At 31.6% G+C, this 25302-nt stretch overlaps 1 protein-coding gene and 1 pseudogene across 2 annotated transcripts in view; one reads left to right on the top strand and one right to left on the bottom strand.

The window, feature by feature from the left end:
• SPRED1 (sprouty related EVH1 domain containing 1) overlaps positions 1 to 25302 on the bottom strand; it is a 97924-nt gene that overhangs the window by 28195 nt on the left and 44427 nt on the right. For both annotated transcript variants that reach the window (XM_016152171.2, XM_016152170.2), the window contains 2 exons: positions 9265 to 9433; positions 8479 to 8528 (listed from right to left, as the gene is read on the bottom strand). In XM_016152171.2, the coding sequence (XP_016007657.1) occupies positions 8479 to 8528; positions 9265 to 9433 (219 nt within the window). The remainder of the gene's footprint in view (positions 1 to 8478; positions 8529 to 9264; positions 9434 to 25302) is intronic.
• Positions 7815 to 7933, top strand: LOC118600963 (annotated as a pseudogene).

The following is a 25302-nucleotide window of genomic DNA, read 5'->3' as shown; positions in this document are numbered from 1 at the left end:
AGAAGATATTAAACTTCAAATATGTCTGAGAATCTACTGTCACTTAAAACTAAATATGTAAAACCCAGTTAGTTAATTGCTATATTAAGCTAATTTTCATAACAGTTATCCAAATGTGTTTCGACAGTTAATGCTAAATGACTGGAAAGGAGTTGGCTAAATACTGGTATCCAGCATACATTCTTTTGAAATGCATGATCAAAATTTGGAAGAATAAAAACACACTTATTTGTTCCAGAGAGTTCTCAAAACAAATAATTCAAGTACTTGTCAAAAATTAAGCAAACTGAATAGAAGAAAACACCAGGAATAAAAAGAATGAGAATAAGGGCTTAGGCTGGAACCTTGTCTCATCCAACTAGGTAATAAAATTTAAGCAATTTTCTCCTCTGAACCACAATTTCTTTTTATTATAAATTGGGTATAAAATTCATATTAATAATCTCAGGGTTAGTTAAGATTCTCAAAGGATTAAAAACTACAAAAGATGTTTACTGTTTTGTCATTATATAAAAATGTGTATATTTGGGTAACAAATGATTTAGTTCTGCTTAAAAGTTTTAACCAAAATAGCTGAAATTAACCCATTAACTAGAAGTATTTCATATCGCACAGTGAATTCAACTATATACCTAAGTGGGTCTCAGCTAATAAAATAACTAAAACATCTTTCGGATGTCTGATATTGTAAAAACAAAAAACAATAATCCTCACTGTTTGAGAATGCAGTCTACAATCTATAATAAGGCACATACTATGCATGAATTGTGAAAACAAACATTTTTAGAGAATCCTAAACTAAAAAGAATATTTTCCTACTATTTAATTATGTATCTTTCAGCAAGTTATGAATTTAGAAGTATATTAAATTGATAGTTAAAAAAAAGTGGTGATGAATGGTCATTCTTTCATTGCTAATTCTATATACAAGAATAAAACCTGCGACAACCATTTTGAAAAACCATTTCAGTAATATATAGCAAAAGCTTTTAAAATATTCACATATTTTAACCACTTCCTGAAATTAGTTAAAAAAAAGTATTACGTGACAGGAGATTTAGGCACAATATATTTTTCTCAGAACTATTTTTAATAACGAAAATGAAGAAATAACCTTAATGTCCCAAAATAAGGAATTGGTTAAGTAAATTACTGTATGCCCAGTTAACAGTATTAAGTGGTCACTTGAAATTAGGTTTATGAATAGTATCTACTATGTGGGAAATGTTTAGTGTTAAATAGTATATATAGTTTTATTTACAGCAGTATTATAACTATAACAATATAAAAGACTGATTTTTCTACTTGGAACCTTTCGAGGTCTCCCATTATAAAGCTGTGTTGGGAAATCTCGCATATACTGGAGAGTAGAGGAAAGACAATCAGTATTGTCTGAGGGACACTTTCATAAAATACGTAATTTACACAATCCACAGAAATGGGCCCTTTCCCCCTAGAAACACTGATGTACAGAATATAAGTTCAATTTTATTTTATAGAGGAAAAACAGACGATGAGTATATGAAAAGATGCTAAACTTCCCTCAGTTAAAGACATCAAAATATGCCAATTTTCTATATAGATTAGAAAGATGGAAAAGATAAATATTCAATGTTAGCAAAAGTTTGTGGAGAAATAGGAATACTTTTACACTGTTGGAGGTAGTACAGTTCTTCTTTGAGAAGGTATATAGATAGATATATACACAAATAATCACGGTAGCTCTATTTTTAACAACGAAAAAGACAAAAATCATATGGCTGTATCAGTAGAGGACTGGGTAAAAAATTATGATATAAATATATGATAGAATTCTGTGCAGATATTAAAAAGATCTGTATGCAGCACTCACAAGATATTGTTAAATGTGAAAAAGCTAGGTGCAGAATTGTCAGTATGGCATGATCCTATCTGTTTAATTGATAGGTGGACAGGTATTTTTAAATTTTATATCAGGAAGGATATATACCAAACCACTGATATTTCCTTAAAGAAATATTATAAGGGACTATACATATAATAGCATAAAAATAATGAAATATGTATACTTGTCACCCAATATGAGACTATAACCAACACAAGTAACTCCAATGCGTTTTTCCATGTTAACATCTCCCGTATCTACCACTTGCAATGCCAACAGGTAAACAGTATCGTCAAGTTTATTTTTTCATTTTCTTCCTCTTCCTTACAGTATTCCCACAAGGTATTATCCATAAACTGTAGTTTTAGATGCTTCTGAATTTTATTTGATTGATATCATGCTATTTGGGACATTACAGCAATAGCTCTTATTTTTACTCCTCTGTAGCAATGATAACTAACACATATTGAACATTTTCTATGTATCAGACAGACATTGTTCCAAGTACTTTTATATGCATTAACTTATTTAATCCCCAAACCCTTGGAGGTAGATAGTATTATCATGTCTCTGTTCCATATGTAGAAACTAAAGATCAAAGAAACTACATAACTTGCCTAAGATGAAACAGTTAATTTTTTGCTATTTCAACATGTTTCTAAGAATATTCTTGTACAACCCTCACGGTACATATGTACAAGAGTTTTTATGGTAATATATCCAAGAGTGGAAATGCTAGATTGTAGGATATACATATGGTCCAGTTTACATAATAAAAATTACTTTCCAAGTTGGTTTTAACAATGCACGTATACACAAGCAACACTCCAAATTCTCACCAAGAGTAGACATTATCACAACTTTCACTCATATATCTGTATGTTATTTTAATTTCTATGATAATTTCTGTCTCACTAAAAATTACATTATTTTCTTTACAAACAAGAAATTTTGAGAATGAACAAAAGAACAATAATTGTTCCAACAAATGAATGAATGTATATGTTTTACTTTTTACTTTTTCCAAAGAGGTTCATTATGGAATTACTTTTTGTGTACTTTGAACTTTTAACTTATTAAAATTAATTCTTTTGTGAATGAAGATTTTTTTTGTTGTTGAAGAGTTCTTTTATTTTTAGAAATGTATGAAATAGTACATGACAGAGAGACCATTTCCTTACACATCTGCCCACATTGGGCATTATCATTTACCAATCTTTGCCAATCTAATTAAGAAAAAAATTTTACTGTTATTTTCCAAGAAGAGTATCTGTACCACTTCTATAGGTAAAATTAATAATAACCAAAACATTTCCTTAATTTGGATGTGCAAAGTAAAATGTTTCCAGGCTTAGTCAAGTCTTGATTTTTTTTACTGGATTATAATCCTTAAAAAACAAACAAACAAAAATAACAATTACTATGGGGATGTGGACAGAATCTAAAGTTAGGTGTGGGAAAAGCCAAATATCTTTCACAAGAGTAGAAAATTTAATATACAACATGTACAAATACTGCACATACATTTGCATGATCTTCACCTTTTAAAAAAATTGTCTATAGCAGTTATATGATGCACATTCAATGCTTTTAGTATTGTGCTGCCAGAGGGTCACCTGCATCATCTATAAAGTATCCCACGCAAAGTTTAATGTACAATGGAAAACTGTTTCACTCTCAGAGGTTGGTATAATAATTATTCTCCTATGGATGCTAAGAGATTGTTTAGCTCTTTCTTTTTCCAAGACTACTATAGCAATTTTGTTTGTAGAGGCAAAGGGATATAGGTAAAGCAATAAAATAATTCAGGCTGTAGAGAAAACAAACACAGACTTTGCTATTCTCCTCCCTTTGTCCCTTTTCCCTGTATTAATTCTGAGGCAGAGGAAATGTCTGAGTTGTTCTGCAAACCTTTTTAACATGTATTTCCCAATAAATAATCAATCAAACATGAAAAAAGTGATATCACAGTCTACTTATTGCTCAAGAACTTCATTTGTACATAACAAATCAGGTTTGAAAATGTGTAGCTGTGTCATATCTAACAACAGAAGTTAATAATTATACTCTTAGTTAATTTTAGCATTATGAAAGAATTTTAAATGTTCTTTGATAAAGAAATCTTGTATTTTAGCTCTGCATGTTGAAAATGTGACCAAAACTATTTTTGGCATTTAAAATTATATACTGAAATTATACAAAATTAGCACAGAAAATGGAAAAAAATTACTAACAATTCCACGAGCCCAGTGAAATCATTGTTAACATTTTGGAGTAGTATCCAGTAGCAGCAATTCAATGCATTGTCTCCTATTTGTTCATTAGATTCCTTTAGTTACTTTTGATTAGTTTAAGGATATGAATGAACTGACCCTTGAGTTTCTAATTTTGCATTTGTCTGTGAGCTTTGCCTGAAAATATTAATAACATACGTATTATTTTGTTTAAGCAACCTGAACATAGTAATCAGTGATGAAACATGAAAGTATAAGACATTTACCAAGATAACATGCCTAGCAAAAAACTGAAAACAAGTCCTTCACCCTATCAACAACAGAAAAACAGAAAACTTAAAGCACCTTTCTAATTGAAAGTTTAGTCTGACTTAAAAGTGAATATTAGGTTTTCAGGGATTGTTCATTGTCTATAAATAATCTGTTTGTGTTAATAGGCAGTAGTTACATAGTTCTTGATAACTACATAAATCTCTATACAATCTTTTAACTGGAAAATATACTTCTAGAATTTTATCCTAAGGTCACACTCATAAATACCAACAAAAATTAATTTAAAAGGCTGTAGAAAATAAAGTAAATATTCAATGAAACATGAATGGTTAAATAGACTGTAGTACAGTTACATGAAATAATGGCTAAATCCAAAGACTATGAAGATAGACTGTGTGTGTTCAAATTTTATATACTGCATAAATTCCAATTACCACCATCACTCACTATAATCACCAATACAAAAATCTTATCAATAACAATCAAAATGGAAAAGAGATCAATCTCAATGGTGTTTTTAAAAAAGATGTATTTAAATACAACATGAAAGACTAAGACAAACATACCAAACAAAAGGGGTACCTAAAATATTAATAGCAGTTATGTCTGGCTGGGGACAAATGATTCCGGATTTCTTCTTGATAATTTTCTAATTATTCAAAAATTGTGCATAAAGATGTATTTGTCTAGGAGTCAAGAAAAATTTAAATAATGAAAAAATGTTATGCAAAAAGGTTATATAGGTTTTATTTTGTCCCCTCATTAGATAGCAAATAAAACTCAATCTAAAATGTACTAAGATGTTGGGAACTTAGCTATAGAGTATTACTTAATGTAGGATGGTGATTAAGTCACAGTAATATAAAATCCATTTTGCTAGCTAAATAAAACCTATCCAGTAACTTAGAAGTTTTCAGATATAGAGCCTTATTAAAATGTTACCACCTTTGAAAATAAGTACATGAACAATTTATACCCCCTTGCCTAAAGCAAAATTACCTTAAAAAAGTTATAAATCACAGCCTATTAATCATTTTGACTCAAAAATGGCATTACCTAATTATAAAAAAAGAGTAAGTTAGTCAAGTACTTCTCACTTCAGATCAACTAAGTATCATCTTTCTTCTGCCTCAAAGCATGAAATCTGATCTCTTTCCCCTTAAAACCTGAAGTGTGTTTTGAAGTGAGTTTTATGGGTTTTGTTACCAATCTAGCATATCTGAACAATTAGAACTATTGTAACTGACGATTCCAGTGAGGAAGATACTAAAAATGATCTTAAAACAAATATAAACTTGCATTAAAAAACTATCAACAAAAACCCTTAACTGGCTCATTAGTTGAAAAAAAAAATCAAACTTAAAGGTCATTCCTACCTTATTACTGCTTATGATTTAAAAAATTCTAATTTTAAAGAATTTTCTTCAAAAAAAACCTTTCTTGAGTAACATTATGTATGTGATCAGCACTATAATAAACATCAGGGATAAAAGATGGGCAAGAAATGATTTTATTAAATTCAAATGATGTTATGAAACCCTTAAAATATAGATATGAAATAGAAGGTAAATGTCTTGTTGATTTATGCTAACTGATAAGGATAGGGAATTGTTGAAAGCAGAAAGTTGCCCACCAGCAAATAGCCAAGTGTCTAGCTATTTATTGGCACTGAATAGGTACTCAAATATTTGCTCAATAAATGAATAAATACTCAAAATGGAGAGGATTTCCTCTCTGATAGTTAATATCTTTGACACTTGTGATCTAAATATAGCATAATCATTACCTCCTCGGGTTTAAAATTTTAGATAACAGGTTACTCATTTAACACCAATTTAATCACCAATAAAGTAAACATGACATAATCATTACCACAAATCAGTCAATTTGTACTCAAAATAATTTCAAAATGTTTATGCCAAACCCATAGGTGAATTATGAAACAAAGATGTACTTTAAACCTAATAAAGTAGCTCAATAAATTAGAATACTTTATACCTCCAATATACTATTCCAAAATAAGAGTGAAAAGCAAAAACTTTGACATAAGATAATAAGGCAAATTTAAGAGTTTTCTTTGGTAGTTTTAATTTTAGACATTGGTTCTTTTGAAAAATTTTCAAATAGGTGTTCAGAAAATTTTCTCTCACATATTTGCTAGCATCTCAATACCTCCCCACCCTTTTTTAGTATGTTACATGACAATGAGTGGGCTCCAAGTCCTGGCGCCTCTATGAATGAGTGATGTCCAAATCTTTTTGACTACTATTTTAAGTTGAATTTTTACCAAATTTACTTTCTTCATAGGGAACAATTCAGATTGTTTACCCATTTCCAGGAAACGTTAAAAATTACAAACATGAAATAATATTTAAAAACACAGAAAATATTATGTATTTAAGTGGGAAAAAAATCTAGACTATAGTGTAATGGTATCATAAGAACCTATGTACATACACATTTATGTGTACAGAAAAAAACCCCAAAGTCTATATTTAAAAATAACTATGGTGGTTATCATGGATGGTAACAATTTGTTTTTTCTTTAAACTTTGCTGTATCTCTCAAATAAAATAAAAACATTTCTATATTCTGACTGTACATAAAGCATTTTTCCATGTCTTTAGGTCGCAACTATTTTTATAACATGAATTACTGATCATTAATACAAGGTATATACAAATTTAGATTCTTTTAGTGTTATTCTAGAAGTATTAATAGTATTGTAGTAAACTTAAAAAATACATAAAAGTACTAATAAAAAAGCCATGTTGCTCAGAATCCCATAATCTAAAAGTTAACAAAAATATTTAACATTTTAGCTGAGTAATGACACCATACAATTTTTGTTTTTATTACTCAATAACATGGCAAATTCATAAATAAAATTGTAATGACTGTGAAAAAAACATATCTTAATTCAACCATTATCATTCTCCTAAATAGCTTCTCATTTCTATCAATATTTTATACACACAGCCCTCCAAAGCTGTGTATAAAATATTTTTGTGTATCTCTCCCCTTAGTGAGATTACTGGAAATTGATTCACTGGATGAACAGGCATAAATGCTTCTACTTTTAAGGCTCTTGAATACATATTACCAAACTGCTTTCTAGATAGAATCTATGAATTTATATTTTCTCTACCAGTGTATCAATCTGACAGTCTCATGGATAGACACAGTATGGGGTAATATCAATTTTTAAACCTTTGGTCATTGTTAACCAAAATAACGTTAATGTAGACTACCTGCTGATTACCAGCATGATAAAAAAGAAGGATGTCCATATGCTTAACAACTTACAATTGCTTTTCTGTGAATTTTTATAGAAGTACTTTGCCCATGGGATGGGGTATCTGTGATAGTTAATTTAATGTATCAACTTGTGTAGTCTATGATGCCAAGCTATTTGGTTGAACCCAGTCTAAATGTTGTTGTGAGTCTATGGCCATGCTACCCTGAACAAGCCCAATCCCATCTGATCTCAGAAGCTAAGCAGGGTCGGGCCTGGTTAGTACTCAGATGGGAGACCACCTAGGAAAACCAGGTGCTGTAGGCATAAAAAATGAAAAAATAAGGGATTGTAAGCTGACAAGGTCCTTGCAATCTGTGAGGTCAACTAAGGGTTGCCTCGCCTGAAAAAAAATGTTGTTGTGAAGGTAATTTTCAGCTGTGAATCTGTAGACTCTAAGGAGATTACCTTCCATAAAGTGGGTGGGCCTCATCTTACAAACACTTAAATGACTGAGTTGCCCCAAAGAGGAAAGACTGCCTTCCTAATCAAGACTGAAACATCAACTAGTGACAGTCCTTCCAGCATGCCTGGCCACCCTGTGAATTTCGGACTTGTTAGCCTCTATAATCTCATGAGCTAATTCCTTCAAAACAAAACAAAATGAAACGAAGCCAAAAAAAAACCAGTCAAACCTAAACCAAAACAACTCTCTATAATACATACATACACCCTGTTTGTTCTATTTCTCATTATTTTCCAACAAATACAGTGTCAGAAATTTTCTTAAAAATTTATAAAAGTTGTTTATTAAGGCTAGTCATCCTCTATATCCTTTATGTTTAGAAATTCTTTTCAGCCAAAATACTTACTTGTAAGTCATCTTCTGCTCCTTCAGTTTCATTTTTTAATGCTGGGCATCCTAAGAAAACAGGTAAAAGTTAATTAAATACAGAATTTTTGTATTAGCTTTGTAGTATTACTAATTGAACATATCATTAGTATACTATAGGAGAATAATCAGAGATTGGTCTGGGGCTGCCTAGCAACGAGTCAGATGTTGACCACTCATACTTGCCCCTCTCTTAGAAGAATAGAGAATAAAGTGATTTCCTCTTCTATAGGTAAATTTCCAGTTACTTACCAAAGAGATTTCCATCCCCCCACCCCCCAAATCATACCATTTCTAGCAAGCCCTGCTCCAGACTTCTCCAAAATACTCAAATTGCTAGACAGAGCAGATGCACTTCACACCTCCAGTGTTTAAGTAATGCCCATGTATGATTTCTCAATTTTTCTAAATACTTTGAACCAGGAAATAGTTATTTAGTAACTAGAAATAAGATTTTAGTTGTGTTACTTAGAAAAAAAAAAAAAAAAGCCTTAATCCACTATTGATAGTTAATGGTCATTTGTACTATTGACCGTTGTGCGTTAATATCTCTGTACAGATTTTCATTATGCTCAATATTTTTAATGTTTAAAAATAACAAGATAGGCTGAGTACTGCAGTCTACTCTACATGGCTGGGAGTTTATAAACTTCTTTAAACTGTCTTTAAACATAAAACTCAATCTATTTGATCCTAGTTTAAGAAGTATGTTGTTATGGGGACATGAGTGTAGGCAAAAATTAAGAAAATAGTCAAGAAAACTTACCTTGAGAAATATCCTCTATAGCTCTTCGAATACCTCTATCAAAAGCCCTAGCATCGGCAGGACTTTGAAAGGTAAGGCCAAATTTCTTGTCATCAATCTTCCAGTGGTGAAATGTTGGAGTGACCTTATTGTAAATGAGGTCTTTTTTAAGCATACATTCCAAAACCACCTGTCAAAAGTTAAATGCCAAAAATTACTATAGATATATCAAATGCATCTAATGTAGCTCTAAAAATACAAACTGAGGTGCGAAAACAGCTATTATATTTTAATAAGAGTATTTCCACTCTATATTAGTACACGTCTTGTTACTTAACCTGTTTCACAATACCAAAATTAAGATGGGGTTAAAGAAGATTCAGATTAAGAAGCACCAGGAATCTGTCTCCCCACCAAGACAACAATTAGACTGGCAGAATCTGTCTGATATAACTATGTTGGAAGTCTCGAGTCTACTGAAGGCTTTTAACCACCAGGAGAAGACATGGACAGTAAATTGTGGTTAATTTCCATCAATTTCAGCTATTAGAACAGTAAAAGCAACCCATCCTCCACTCCCAGCCCCATGACTAGGAGTAGTGCGTGTGTTCCTGGAACAGCTTGTACACAAATCATAGGAGCCAAAGTGGGTAAAAAGGATCCTGTCCTCCAAATATCAGGTATCTGTGCTCTGATCACTGGCTGCTGCTTCTGATCATAGAGGTGAAGACACAGAGGAGGGCAGCCACTGCTGTTGTACCTTGCCTTGTTATTTCAAGTCCTTCCCCATGAGAATGAAGTGACTTGCAGGGTGTTTAAAGAGCCAGTACCTTTTTTTAAAATCTGTCATTCTTCACTTTTCCCATTTTGACGGCCAGACATTAAAAACTAGAACATGCAAAAACAACTACATATATGGGAAAACTAAAAGGGACTATGCATACCTGGGGAAAGACTCAAAAGATGAGAAGACTTTAAGTTCATACCTCAGGCTGATCCTTGGTACAGAGGAAACCAATAACAATTAAAACAAAAACACAAAACAAAAAAACAATAATAAAAACAGCAAACCCTGGGGAAAGGAGACAATCTGACTTCCAGAGTTACCACATTATTAGATTCAAATACCCAGTGTTCAACGAAAAATCCCAAGGCATACAACAAAATAGTAAAAGTAAGGCTGGATGAAAGAAAAAATAAAAAACAATCAATAGAAACTGTTCTTGAAAAACACTTGATGGCAGATCTACTAGACAAAGGTTTTTTTTTTTAAAGGTCTTAAACAAATATAATTTTGAACGTCTACTATAATTGAAAAACATTTTAATGTCTTAAAGATGCTCATAGAACTAAATGAAGGCATGGAAAAAATCAAGAAAATGATTTATAAACAAAATGGAAATACTAGTAAAGAGGTAAATCTAAAAAGAATCTAAAAAGTTATTTTGGAGTTGAAAAGTATAACTGAAATGAAAAATTTAGTAGAAGAATTCAAAAATCAGATTTGAGCAGGAAGAAGAATCATTAAGCTTGAATACAGGACAGACTAAATGATTAAGTCTGAGAAACAGAAAATTAAAAAGAATGAAGAGAAGCAAACCAGCCTAAGGGACCAGTGGAACACCATAAGAGGGCCAACATACACGTCGTCGCAAAAAGAGAAAAGAAAAAGGAGTACAGAGACAATGGATGAAACTCCTGAAATCTGATAAAAGACACAGATACAAACATCCAAGCTCAACAAATTCCAAACTGAAAGACCTTCATACAGGGAATCCTGAAAGCAGTAAGAAAAGTGAATTATTACATACAAGAGATCCAAAATAAGGGTAACAGAGGACTTCTCTTCAGAAACTTTGGAGGCCAGAACATAGGGCATATATATTCAAAGTGCTAAAAGAAAAACTGTCCACCAAGAATCCTGTATCTGGCAAAACCATCATTCAAGAGAGGAAAAAATTAAGTCACTCCCAGATAAACAAAAGTGAGGGAGTTTGTTGCCACTAGGTCTTCCCTATAAAAAAGGTAAAGGGAGTCCTACAAGGTGAAATGAAAGGATAGTAGACAGTAACTTGTAGCCATATAAAGAAATAAAGATCTCAATAAAGGTAAAACCATGGACAATTATAGCAGCAGTATTATTTTAACAATGGCTTATAATTGCAATTTTTGTTTCTGTAAAATTTATGAGAATAATACATTTAAAGAAAAAAAGTACTAATGTAAAAGCCAGTTATTAATATAACTTTGGTCTGCAACCTCAAATATAAAATTCAAAAGACTAATGCGTTTAAAAGAATTATTATTTTATATTTCTGGGCACACAATGTATAAAGTTGTAATTTCGTGACATCAACAACTGAAAGGGGTAAGGATGAAGCTGTAAAGAAGCAGTTTCTGTATGTTCTTAAAGTTAAACTGGTATAAATTCAATTAATGTTATAACAAAAATTGTAAATGTAATCTTTATCGTAACTACAAACAAAACTATAGAATATACAAAAATAATGAGAATTTAAAGATTTGACTACAATCAAACACAAAAGAAGATAGGAATGTAGGAAATGAGCAATAAAAGCTATAAGGCATATAATAATAATAAAAAATACCTCAAGGAAAGAAACAAATCCCTCCTTACCAGTAATTATTTTAAATGTAAATGGATTAAACTCTCCAACAAATGAGATTAGCAGAAATGGATAAAAGCACATGACCCAACTATGTGCTGCCAACCAGGAACTCACCTTAAAGCCAGACATGACAGGTTCAAAATGAAAGATGAAAAAGATATTCCATGCAAATAAAGAGAGCAGAAGTGGCTTTACTAAAGCAGACAAAATACACTTTAAATCAAAATGGTCACAAGAAACAAGGGAGGACATTATATATTAATAAAAGATTCATAAGAACAAGAGACTATAAGAATAAACATTTATGCATCTAATAACGTACTATCAAAGCACATGAAGCAAAAACTGGTATATTAAGGGAGAAAGAGTTTGAAGATAATTGAAAACTGCAATGACCCATTCACAAAAATCAACTCAGAGAACAAAAACAAAAACATAGCATACCAAAACCTATGGGATGTAGCAAAAGCAGTGCTAAGGGGAAAATGCATAGCTATAAACACTTATCTTAAAATATATATATATATATATATATATAATTGACCATGTAATTTTACAACTTAAGGAACTAGAAACAAATAAACTAAACCCAAAGCTAGCAGAAAGAAAGAGATATTGATGAGAACAGAGAGAGAAAAAGCAGAGAACAGAAAAACAATAGAGAAAAGCGATGAAACCAAAAGTTTTAATCTTTCTACACAGATGAAAAGAAAAGGCAAACCTTTAGCTAGATGGACTAGGAAAAAAAGGGAAGATGCAAATTACAAAAAATTAGAAATGAAAGTGTAGACATTCCTACTGATTCTACAGAAATAAAAGGGATTATAAGAGAGGACTACGAAAAATCACACGTCAACAAATTGGATAACAGGTGAAATGAACAAATTACTAGAAACAAAACGGACAAGGTCAGAAATAAATAAAAAATCTGAATATACCTGTAACTACTAAAAATAATGATTAGTAATCATAAATCTCTCAACAAAGGAAAACCCTGAAACTGATGGCTTCATTGGTGAATTATATCAAACTTTTAAAAAATACCAAAATTCTCAAACTTTTCCAAAAAATTGAATAGGGGAAAAACTTCAGAAGTCATTCCATGAAGCTAGCATTATTACCCTGATACCAAACTAGATAAAGACACGACAAGAAAACTATAAACCAATATCCCCTATGAACACTGATGCAAAAATTCTCAGCGAATACTAGCAAACTAAGTTTGGCAACATATTAAAAGGATTATATACACTAAGATCAAATGGGATTGAATTCTAGAAATGCTAAGATGGTTCGACATATAAAAAGTGTTTAATGTAATATGCCACATGAACAGGATGAATGATAAAAATACATGAACATCTCAACTGATACAGATAAAGCATTTGATCAAATTCGGCTTCTTTTCATAAGAACACTCAACAAACTAGGATTAGAAGGAAAATAACTGAACAGATTAGACAACAGTGTCAAGACCATTTAATGGAGGAAAAGAGTCTTTTCAACAAATGGTATTAGGAAAACTAGATATTCTTATACAAAAGAATGAAGTTGGACTCTAACCTAAATCACATAGAAAAATTAACTCAAATAGATCAAGGGCCTAAAATAAGAACTAAAAAACTAAAAGTCTTAGAAGAAAACACAGGACACTAGATTTAACAATGATTTTCTTGGACATGATACCAAAGGTACAGGTAACAAAAGAAAAAATAATGGTATACTACTGCTCGCTTCTTCCAAATTCCATATGCAGTGATGTTGTAGTGACTGAAATCAGTTGCAGTGGGCGCATGTATGTAAATGCTATAAATCACTGCCGTTTCCCCCCAGGAGAACTGATTCTTAAACCTTTATCAGCATATCAATGAATATATGATTTTTTGATAGCAAGTCTGATTAATTCTGAAACAAGTAACAAAGGTGATTAGATTCTGTCCTGCCTGCTTAGACGCAAAGTAATAAAACTGCCTCAAGAGTTTTATTTCCTATATTTTGATGATTCTACATATATTACAAAACAATCAACATTTATTCAGGACTTTTATGTGTTTGCACTTTGTTACAGCATTTTGCGCAGATTTATTATTTCTCACAACCATTTTGCAATAATAACAATGTAATTCATAATTAAATTAAGTTCTGGAATTAAAATTAATGTTACGGATTACTGTAATATTTTTACTGTATTCGTAAATAGTAATATGTATTTCAGAAAACGCTAAAATGAAATTGTTAAAAAGATATAAAAAGTGACTTTGGTCATATAGTTATTCCATGTAAATATCACTAAATTAATTTTTAAAACATAAAAATATTGCTGAATCAATCACTGTTAAATTTTCCAAAGTGTTTTCCAACTGTATTCTCTCAGATAAATAAAATTTCAGTGTGGTCTAAACTCCTTTCTACCAATTGTTTACAAATGGCCTCTATTTTCTAGAGGCTTCTAAAACACAGAAAAATGAGTGTTAAAAATGGGCTTTAGATTACATTGAAGAAATGGGAAGGATAATGAACTAGCTCTTTGACTCATGCAAATACCTAAACAAGAATGTGTTCCACCTAAAAGTCATGTAAATGTTGAGGTTACATGCCATACCAACTGGTACAAAAATAACATCCCAACTAATTATGAACTAGATGTCATTATGTGTTAACTTTCATCTGTAAAAGGATATTACGAAACAACATTTTACTATTATTATATATTTAATGTAGCATAAAAATAATTATCCCTTAAAAATGGCTGTCATGGTGGTAGCTCCCCATAATTTAGGAACAGGCAGTGAGATTAAAAATAAAAAAAAGAAAAAAAAGAAAAGAGGCATGTAATCTATTGGTACAACCACCATTGCTTTTTATAGATAAAACATCTGTGTCACTCAGCATTTACATAATCTCAAAGCCTCCATGTCCAAAGTATAACAATTTCTCATCTAAGTCACACAATGTATTAGGAAATTGTTTTGCTTCTGACATTAAGTAGCATTAAAAATAAATTAATGCATTTTCGTCACATTAAGGACAATGTATAGCAAATTTTAATGTATAGCTCACCTCAAATTAAAAAAAAAATCAATAAAATTAAAAAGCTGCATTTTAAAAAAAAGCAGGTAGAAAAATTCCTCAAAAGACTTTTACCCACCATGTGATCAATACTTAATCTGCATTCTTGAAAAAACAAAAGTAATTTTAAGGGCGAGAAGGATTCTTAAAAATCAGTGAGTTCTGCTACCCCTTCTTTACATTGCCCCTCAGTTATATCAGAACTATGTGCTCCAACTTTGGTCCACTGCAGTTTTCACTATACTAATTATGTATCTTAAGATAAGAGTAATGTTAAGTGGCATGTACTAAGCAGAATTCAATGTTTATCATAGTCATGATTAGCATATAATTAGCAACCAAACCACAGAAAATGGCAATTACATTTTTGTCAACAATTACAATCAACTATTCCAATATTAACAGCTGATTTATTTACCCTGAAGGAAAAATAGGGAATAGGATAAATTATTTCTGGCCAATGTAGTAAACTATAAAAAGTACTCTATAGACCTAAAATGGTTACAATCTCCCAGAATACATGACCTATTGTTACTCTTAGAGATTCTTTATAGCCTTGGGCGGGGGTGGGGGGGGTGGGGTGTGTGTGTGTGTGTGTGTGTGTTACAAAATGAATAATCCTAAATTCTTTTAAGACGATCCTAAAGGCAAATGCCAGAAGCCATTAAAAATGTAATCTGAAAAATATTCTGCATACAGCTGTTAAACCTGAAACATATCTGTAACCCTAATTAATAGCTGAATATACCTCTTTCTGTGGTTAAGGAGCTCTTAAAGTATGTGAATGTCACCAGACTTCCATAGTAACTATGAAAACCATTAATAAATTTAGAGTAAAGATAAATTAAAAAGTAGATCAGTGGCCTTGCTCTCATTTCTACCCCAAAGAAAATAGTTTACATTAAATTAACAAAAAGAAAAGATATCTGGAGTGTAAATAGCACTTGTAAAGTGAATATTAAATGTTAAGACTGACTGAACAAGAATAACTAAAAAAGAATATGTTGCCAAAGTATTCTGACATCAATAACTCTTAACTGATCCATTAAAAATATGACTAGTTAACAAGTAAGAACAAATTAAAGAGTCATGTTTTAGAATCAACACAGTACTAGAACCTTTTAAACTTGATCACTTGTAAGTGTATTGGGATAAGAAATGAAGTATTAACAAAAAATAAATGATCCAATTAAAAAATGGGCAGAAGACCTAACAGGTACTTCTCCAACGAGAAAATACAGGCGGCTAACAGACATATGAAAAGATGCTCAAGGTCGCTAATCATCAGAGAAATGAAAATTAAAACTACAATGAGATATCACCTCACACCTGTCAGAATGGCTATCATCAAAAAATCAAAAAACAAGTGTTGGTGAGGATGTGGAGAAAAGGGAATCCGCATACATTATTGGTGGGATTGCAAATTGATACAGCCACTATGGAGGTTTCTTAATTTTTTGGAGGTTTCTCAAAAAATTAAAAATGAATATACCTTTTGACCCAGCCATTGCACTTCTGGTTATTTATCCAAAGAAAATCAAAACAATAATTTGTAAAGATCTACACACCCCAATATTCATGGCAGCACAATTTACAATAGCCAAGATATAGAGGCAAACTAAGTGCCCATCAACAGATGATTGGATAAAAAAAATTATGGTTCATATACACAATGGAATATTACTTGGCCATGAAATCCTACCATTTGCAATGACATGGATCAACCTAGAGGTTATTATGCTGAGTGAAATAAGTCAGACAGAGAAAGATAAAATACCATATGACTTCACTTATATGTGGAATCTAAGGACCAAAAAGAACAAACTAATCAAAAACAGAGTCAAAAATATAGTGGACAATTAAGTGACAGACAAAGGGGAGGGGGATTAGGGGATTGGGAGAATGAAGTGAAGGGTTAAAGAAGTACAAATTAGTAGTTGATAGTTGGTCACAGGGATTGGGAGCATGGCAGAGGGAATGCAGTTAGCATTAATATGATGGCTAGGTGAAGAACCAAGGGAGGGAGGGAGCAACTGGGGGATCATTTTAAGAACTATACAGATGTCTAACCAATGTACTGTATACTTGAAACTAATTTAACTAAATTTTTAAAAATGAAGTGTCATTTATTATAAACTAAAATAATGTATAATGAAAAATCTTAAAACTAGAAAAAGCATCAACAAATTCAAAAGCACTTAACTGTTTATAATGATTGCACCAAAAATATTTTTTTTCCAGACTTCTACATACCGAAAGAGGTGGCCAGATTTGTAAAGAATATAATTAATGCAAATAGACTGGCTAGAGCCAGCTTTAGGAAGGTGATTATAACAGTGAAGCAAAAATACAACTATATAACAGGTATTTGGTAAAATGGCTTTGCTTTCCAATACAGATCTACACAGATTTGAGTTGGTTAAGACATATAGGTCTAAATGTTTTCTAGCTAGATAAATACTTTTGGAACCATGAATTATTTTAATAATATCTCAAAGTCTTTCAATCTAGTGGTAACAATTTTTTTCTCTTGTTAAGGTTAAATAGATGTTAATTAAGGGAAAAATACAGCTGAACAGGTGAATTCTAAAATTAAGAAAAGGGGAACTACTGTTAGCATAAATATATTAAAATCTGATACAGATTAAGGGCAAGAGGGGAGAGAAGTGGTTTCCCTACAGTACCAGGCTAGGAATTAAATGAAAAGGGAGAAGAACGTAGTTAAGGAGAATAGGTGTTTACATGAATGAAGTGTCCAAAATAAAATAATTAAGGTATAAATAATAGAAGGAGCAGGAAGAGGATACATACACTTCCCAAGAAGAAAACTATTAGTACAGTTTAAGAGGAATTTGAGATAATAAAGTTTGTGGGCTTTGCAGCTAAGACCAGCTGGGTCCCTGCCAGTTTCCACCACTCATTATCCATCTCACTTTTCAGAATTAAATGAGGTAACATACAGAGTACTCAAATACTGCCTGACACATAATAAACTTTCAATAAATATTAGAAGCAACGGTGATGTTCGTCTCTAGGTAATGTCACTAGCCCATAATAGAACAGTTGCTATAAGAGACTGGGAGGTCATTCATTATTTAAGGGGGGAAACTTTGAGCATAGGAGGGGGAGGAGTTTGGACGATAATAAAGGTACTCAGGACCTCAAAGAGCTAGTGAATGGATTCTGAAGAGCTTCAGTTAATAGAGTCCAAAGACAGTGAAAACATTTCAATCTCCAATGTTTTTCTTTCTTCTGAAAGAAATCTATAGAGTGTTTTATAGAGGGGAGAGAAAAAGGAAATGCCACAGTTATTAAATAACTAAAACTTCTGAAGATATATCCCAAGTTATTTTGGGAAATATAGAGCAAAACTCCCATCATAAAATTACTAGACTTGTTTTCCACAAGCATTTAAAATAGACTAAGGCAAAAATGGGTACAAGTGCATTTTTGTTTCACTAATAACAACTAATAATTTGGGAGAGCAGAGTAAAATTAAATATGTACTTTCAAACTACTATGTACTTTATTATAGTTGCTACCTACAAGTATATAATTATATGTTCACAAATAGTATTATCTAAAAAGTAGTATCGTTTGCAATCGGACCATAATTTTACTAGCAACGTTCTGAAATACCTTTGTTTCCAGGAAAAAGATCTTCATTTTGAAATAAAATTCCAAATTTAAATTATTTGATAACAAAAATCAATAACTGGTATCTCGAATAGTTGCCTCATATTATGAACTTTAGTCTTTCGGAAGATTAAAAATTAGTATCCATTCTGAAGGACACCAAGGCATCCTATGAAACATGAAATTATATTGTTATCAAATAGATATTTTACTAATTATAATTATTAATAAAAATGTGTATTTAACACTGTGTTCTGAGCTGAGTGCAATTTAAGAAATTTTTTAAAAAGTAACAAAATGAACAATGGCAGTGCTTCATGCATAAAAGCAGTTCACTACTACAAAAGGGAAAAAGCCAGTATTTTTAAGTATGTCTGTCATAAAAAAGAAAGACTGAGTAACTGCTCTAGATTAAAGGAGAATAAAGACACATGACAGCTAAATGCTACACGATCTTGTACTGACGGAACAAAAATGTTATAAAAACATTATTAGGGCAGTTGACAAATCTGGAATACAGAATGTAGATTAAAGTACTGTATTTATGTTAAATTACCTAAATAGGTTAATTATACTGTGATTATGTAGGAAAATATCCTTGTTCTTAGGAAAATTACACTGAAGTATTAAGTGGTAAAAGGAGAAATGTATGCAACTTATGTCAAATAGTGCAAAAACAAGTGTGTGTATGAGTTTATGTACTGGGGAAGGGAGAGAATGATAAAATCAAATGTTAAAAATTGGTGAATTTGAGAAAAGGTGTATGGGAGATCTTCTCTTGTTGAGAGTTGACTCTTTGCAAAGACCAGTGGAATAAAGAAACAAAAAAGGCACAAAAATACACATAAACATAATTAGGAATGAAAAGGGACAAACTAAAAGCACATCAAAGATTTAGAAATTAATAAATACAATTTAAGGTTTTAAGACCCCAAATTTGGAAAACTAAGTGAAATAACTGATTTCCTAGAATATCTATTACCAAAACAGATTGAAAAGAAAATAGAAAACCATTTGATATCTGTAACCATTAAAGAAATTGAATCAGTATAAAGTGAGAGTGAAGAGGATAAGGGAATGGAAAGTAAAAAACTGGTATTCTTTCAAAACTCAATAGAAAAAAAAAAAACGCAATATAATGAGAAAAATGGAGGACAGGAACAGATAATTTTACTGAAGAAGGTACGAATAATGAAAACATATTCAACATAAATAACCATTAAGGAAATGCAAATTCAAACCACAATGAGCTACCGCTATGTAACTGTCAGAATGACTAAAATAAAAAACAGTGACTACACAAAATACTGGCAAGAATGCCTGGAAGCTGGATTGCTCAAACATTGCTGGTGGAAATGTATTAACATAGTATAGCCACTCTGGGAAAAGCTTGTCAATTTTTTAAAAACTAAACATGTAACTACCTAACAATTGCATTCTTGGTCATTTATCCCTGAGAAATAAAACAACATATAAAACAACATTCGTAGAAAAACTTGAATATTTATTGCAGTTATATTGCAATAGCCCAAACTGCAAACAGCCTAGATTACCTTCAATGAGTTAACAGTTAAACTTTGGTACACAGTTATCACAGAACACTTACTAGTCAACAAAAAAAAAGGAACAAACTACTGATACACTCAACTACCTGAATGAACTCTCAGGGAACTATGTTGAATGAAAAAACCAATCCTGAAAAGTTACATATTACAATTCCAATTATATTAACATTTGGTTGTCAAGTCAAGAGGGAGGTGGGTGTAGTTATAAAAAAGTAACAGAAAAGAGGATTCTTGTGGTTACTGAACTGTTTTTGTGTCTATGGTAGCAGATACTGTATAGACCTAAATACACCCAAATGGATACAAGTATAACTGGGAAAATCTCAATATGATGGATTGTATAAATGTGTAAATATATATTCTGGTTGTGATATACTAGTTTGGTAAAATGTTATCATTAGGAAACTGGGTAAAAGGAAAACAGGGTCTTCTTATATTGTTCCTTACAAGAGCAATTTATAACTTACAATTATCTCAATAAAAAGATCAATTTAAAAAGTCTATGGAACATTTGCAAAACCAGATTTCAGAAAAATTAGTCTCAAATTCTGATGGGAACATAAGAAACATTAAGGACACTTCCTTATTGTGATATAAAGGACATCTGAAAACAACAGCTAACATCATGCTTATTTGTGCAACACTATATATGCCACTAAATTCAAACATTCGCCAACATTACTGAATATTATTCTGGAAGTTCCAGTTAACACAATACAAACAGAAGGCAAGTTGAATGAAAGACCTTTAAAAGATATCAGAAAACACCAAAAAAAAAAAAATCATATACAATGGTCATAAAAATTTTCATGTAGGAAAAAATGTTTAGAGTTCTGAAAGAATGAGCAAAAATATACCAAAAAAGGAGTAAAGACCAATGAGGGAAAACCAGTACTAGCAGATAAATAAAAAAGTACAACTGTATAGGAAGTGGTATGGATTGAATTGCATCCTTCTGAAGTCTACAAAGAGAGCTCTCAACAGATACCAACCCAATGAGCACCTAGATCTTGGACTTCCCAGTCTCAAGAACAATGAAAAAACAAATTTCCGCTTTTTAAGCCACTCAGTCTATGGCATTTTTTTTATGGCAGCCCAAGCAAACCAATACAAGAAGTCTAGCAAATAAAAAGCACTCACACAGCTATTGATTAACTAAAAGAATATATCATCAACCAATTAATTAAAAGCACACTACATTCAGATGATAATTTAGATTTTAATAGAGCAAAAGTAGTGAAGAAATATTTAGAAAGTTAATAAGTAAGACCAATAATTTGAGATCAAAGAGTATGGACTTCAATTTAGCGATTGAGGAACTTATAAACTATTATAACAGTTTAAAGGCAGCTTGAATGTAATGGAAGAGATGTGAAATATATCACAATCAGGTATAAAAGAGAAGCCACAGAGATAATCCTGATGAGCCTGAAAGACCAGATCAATCAATATAAATCAATAATAACGAATTAAACATTAATTTAAGACCAACCAAATAATAAAGAGGAAGTGTAGTATAGTCAGTAAAGAGAGTACTAAAGGAAAGTTGTGTTAAGCTGAAGTTTTCTAAAAAGAGGCAAAAAAGCAACTAGGAAGGAAACACAGGACATAACTCTAAATCTTAATTTTTAGGAAACAGCTCCAAAAGAAAGATAATAAATATGCTAACGAGGCAAGTTTTTTTCCTCTTCAGGCAATACTGGCAATATTAAAGAATTAACTGTGGTAAAACAACTGCCAAGATAAAGTCACAAAATTTGTGGTTGTACAAAAGTCATAAATTCAAGAAATTGACCCTAAAAACTCATTTGCCCAAGGTACTTTCTAACTCAATTTTCCTATTTTCTGTGACTTTCCCATAGACAGTAAAAATGAAATTGTTCCTGACATTATTGTTTCCTCAGAACTAGCAAGCTAACTGTATACACTCTCTTCTCCACATAAACTCTTAGTATGCTATTCTTATAATTATTTAATTAATGAAAAAGAGGGGTGGGCATTTCCGTAAATTCAATGTTGCTTTGGTGAACCATTAATAACTAAGTAAGGCAACTTTACTACAGTGACTGACATTGGGAACAGGCAAACAGATTCAAGATATAGGAAGTAAGGGACAGATTATAAAAGTTCCTCCCACAAAAAACTCCCTATACTCCTTTCCCATTTTTTTTATTGCCTACTACATAAACTTTGACGTAGTACTTATAACTGTCTAGCATACTGTTCATTTTAGTTATTCATTGTAATATTTCTTTGTCCCTCACTAGAATGTATATTCTCTCAAAAAAACTGAATTTCTGTTGTTCGTTTACATATGCCCAGCCTAGAATAGTGTCTACCACACAGTAGCTTATCAATAGTACATGAAAGACTTGCCTTTAAAAAGAGTATTCTCTTTTAATAATGTAGGATTCAATGAAGTTCCTCTAGTGTAAAGTAAGGTAAAAACTCAGCAACATACTGTTTACTGAAATATGAATGAGTAGTTTTAAATGACTGACAAAAAAATTTTAGACTAGATTTAAAAAGAAAATAGAAAAAGATATTCAAGCCAGAAAAATCTAGTGAAATTGGAAGAAAATAGGAGGCACAAAGTAATAAGTAAGCATGAAATTGTAAAGCAAGAAAAGGAGAATAAAAAAATGACAGGAAATGGTAAAATTCTTCAAATGGAACATTTCTGGGTAACAACCAGATTCAGGAAAGCAGCCTGCTGAAATGAAGACCAGAAGGTCAAGACTGTGTAAAAGCAAAGTAGCCAAGAATAATGATGAGGTTCAGATGTGGAAAAGTTGGCTCTAGGAAGGAACTGCTCAGGTCACTAGATGAAAACGAAAGCTAGAGGATGGTAATGTGAATGGTACACAGTGTCAGTACAGGGATTTATTTACATACATGGGTGACAGAGTAATACTCTGTGAGGAGAATAAGGCACAATAAAAATGTGGACACCATCTCTACTTCCACTCTCACTTTTTTTCCTCCCCCTAATTGTGATATTATGGTGAGTAAGAGAACCAGTATCTTTAAAAAGACAGGCTGCTGAATCTTAGAGGGAAAACTAGTTAATGCAATTGGTTTTTAGTGGAGGAAGAGCTCTGTAGAAAAACTATGGTTCACAATGGAATAACTCAAAGAGGCACAGTGGGAAAAGCTAAGCAGAAAATTGTTGTTCTGTACTTTTATAAAGTTCAACTTAAGGCAGAAAGATGTTTCCCTGGTCTTTTAAAGATTCCCACGGTAAAAAGGGGATGAGTCTCATCTTTACTAAAGTTACTCCTCTATTATAACTACTTTATTTTCTTCCTAGAAAACAAATACTCTTAATTTTGTTTTAGGCTCTAATAACTGGGGGGGAAAAACCCATTTTTAAAATGTGTCATTTTAAACAGAACTATTATTTTATAGACAACTTCCTAAACTTGAAATGTTTCTGGTTTTCTCTTTCCTCATTTCATTATTACCTCTGTCACTTTTAAAGTTTAGAATAACATCTATCTTATAGCTTTGCTCTGACATAGCACAATGCCTTTTACTTGTTTCCACGTAACATCGTAAGTAATCAGATGTTGTAAAAGGGTTCTACTGTATCCTTCTACGTAGCCTATTCCATTTTGTTGTCTCTTATGTGCTTTTAGAAAGCAATAACTTTAATTAAATTTTACAGCATTTTATTGCTCTTTACATAAAATTAAGGATACTTAATTTAGTATATAAAACTGTTTCATAATAAATATCTTAGCAAAATTTTAATGTCATTATTGACGGCTTATTCAGCCACTTATAAAGATGCTACAGGTATATGATAATATTTTAAATTTACATATCACATACGATTCAGCTAAAAATGGTCAAATAATATAACCCATACATATGGTAAACACTTGGATTAAATATTTGCTTATAAAATAGAAGTGTCATACTAACAGAGAGGAACTGCTATTGTATCTAATGAAAAGTGAATGCAAGAGAAAGTTTCTATCATGGGGAATGTGGAGGTCTACAGTAAAGATTATCTGTACAAATTAACAGTTAAATTTCAGCTAGCATTTAAAAAAATATGTGATCCAAGATACTACTAACTTACACTAAAGAATTAAAGGAAGAAATCAAGGCTATGAGGAAATGGAGGTTATAACTTACACAAATCAAGAAAGGTGGTTCTCAGAATCTATCCTTCTCAAAGACCATTCCATCCTGGAGTGTTTGGGACAAAGGCACTAACTACACTTTGATTATCTGAGGGTACAACACCAAAGCCTGGTGTTTATTTTTCCTTCCTTCTCAATTATCAATAAAGTATGAAAGCCAACTATACAGAGCAGTGCTTTCCAACTTTTTCCTAAGCATACTTTAAAAAATAACATTTATAAGGCAACCAGGAAAGAGGATTTGCTATTAGTTAAGAGGCAACCAGCCTGAAGGCTCCAACAACTTTTATTTATGGCACACAGCTTGGGAAGCTCTAATTTAGAATATCAAAACGGTAACCTATAAACTCTACCATGAGGGTGTGAGGTGCAGGTTATCTTACTTTATTTCTAGAATTTATCTAAGGTATAGGATTCTAAGATATGACCTACAGACAAATGGATACAGGACACAGTTTTTGGCAAATATCTTTTACATGATTAACTATTACATAGGAACAAAATTAAAATGCACCAAGTAGAATTTTAAAGAAAACTATCAACTTGGGAACTTTGTAAATTTATAGACTTGACAGTCACAGAGTTCTTTACGTTTAGAAAAATCAGAAACCTAAAACCCCAAAAATGAATTAAAATAAACCCAATTGATAAATATATGGAGAGAGACATTAAAGATTCCCCCAAAGCAGTGACAATGAAAAAGAATACATATTTTAATTCTGTATTGCTTCAGAAGTATCTTAGTCAGAAATCTATTACCCAGCAGAGGGGGCAATTAATCCACTTATTTCAATGTCATTGTCTTATTTGTCTTGAAACATACAAGACTTTGTACCATTTTCAGTTCATAGCCATGCATTATTGCCTCTGTCTTTGATTATACAAGTCCCCACAATCTAAAATGCTTTACTATATAGCTAATCCCTACAAAAATATGTCAACCTTCCAACGGAATGATTTTCCCTTTATATCTACACTGAGATATATTTACCATCCCTGTTTCACAAA

Source organism: Rousettus aegyptiacus, unplaced genomic scaffold, assembly GCF_014176215.1.
Source record: "Rousettus aegyptiacus isolate mRouAeg1 unplaced genomic scaffold, mRouAeg1.p scaffold_m13_p_3, whole genome shotgun sequence".
NCBI classification, from domain to species: domain Eukaryota; kingdom Metazoa; phylum Chordata; class Mammalia; order Chiroptera; family Pteropodidae; genus Rousettus; species Rousettus aegyptiacus.
Note: the sequence above shows the minus strand (reverse complement) of the source record. Positions and strands in the feature narration are given on the sequence as shown.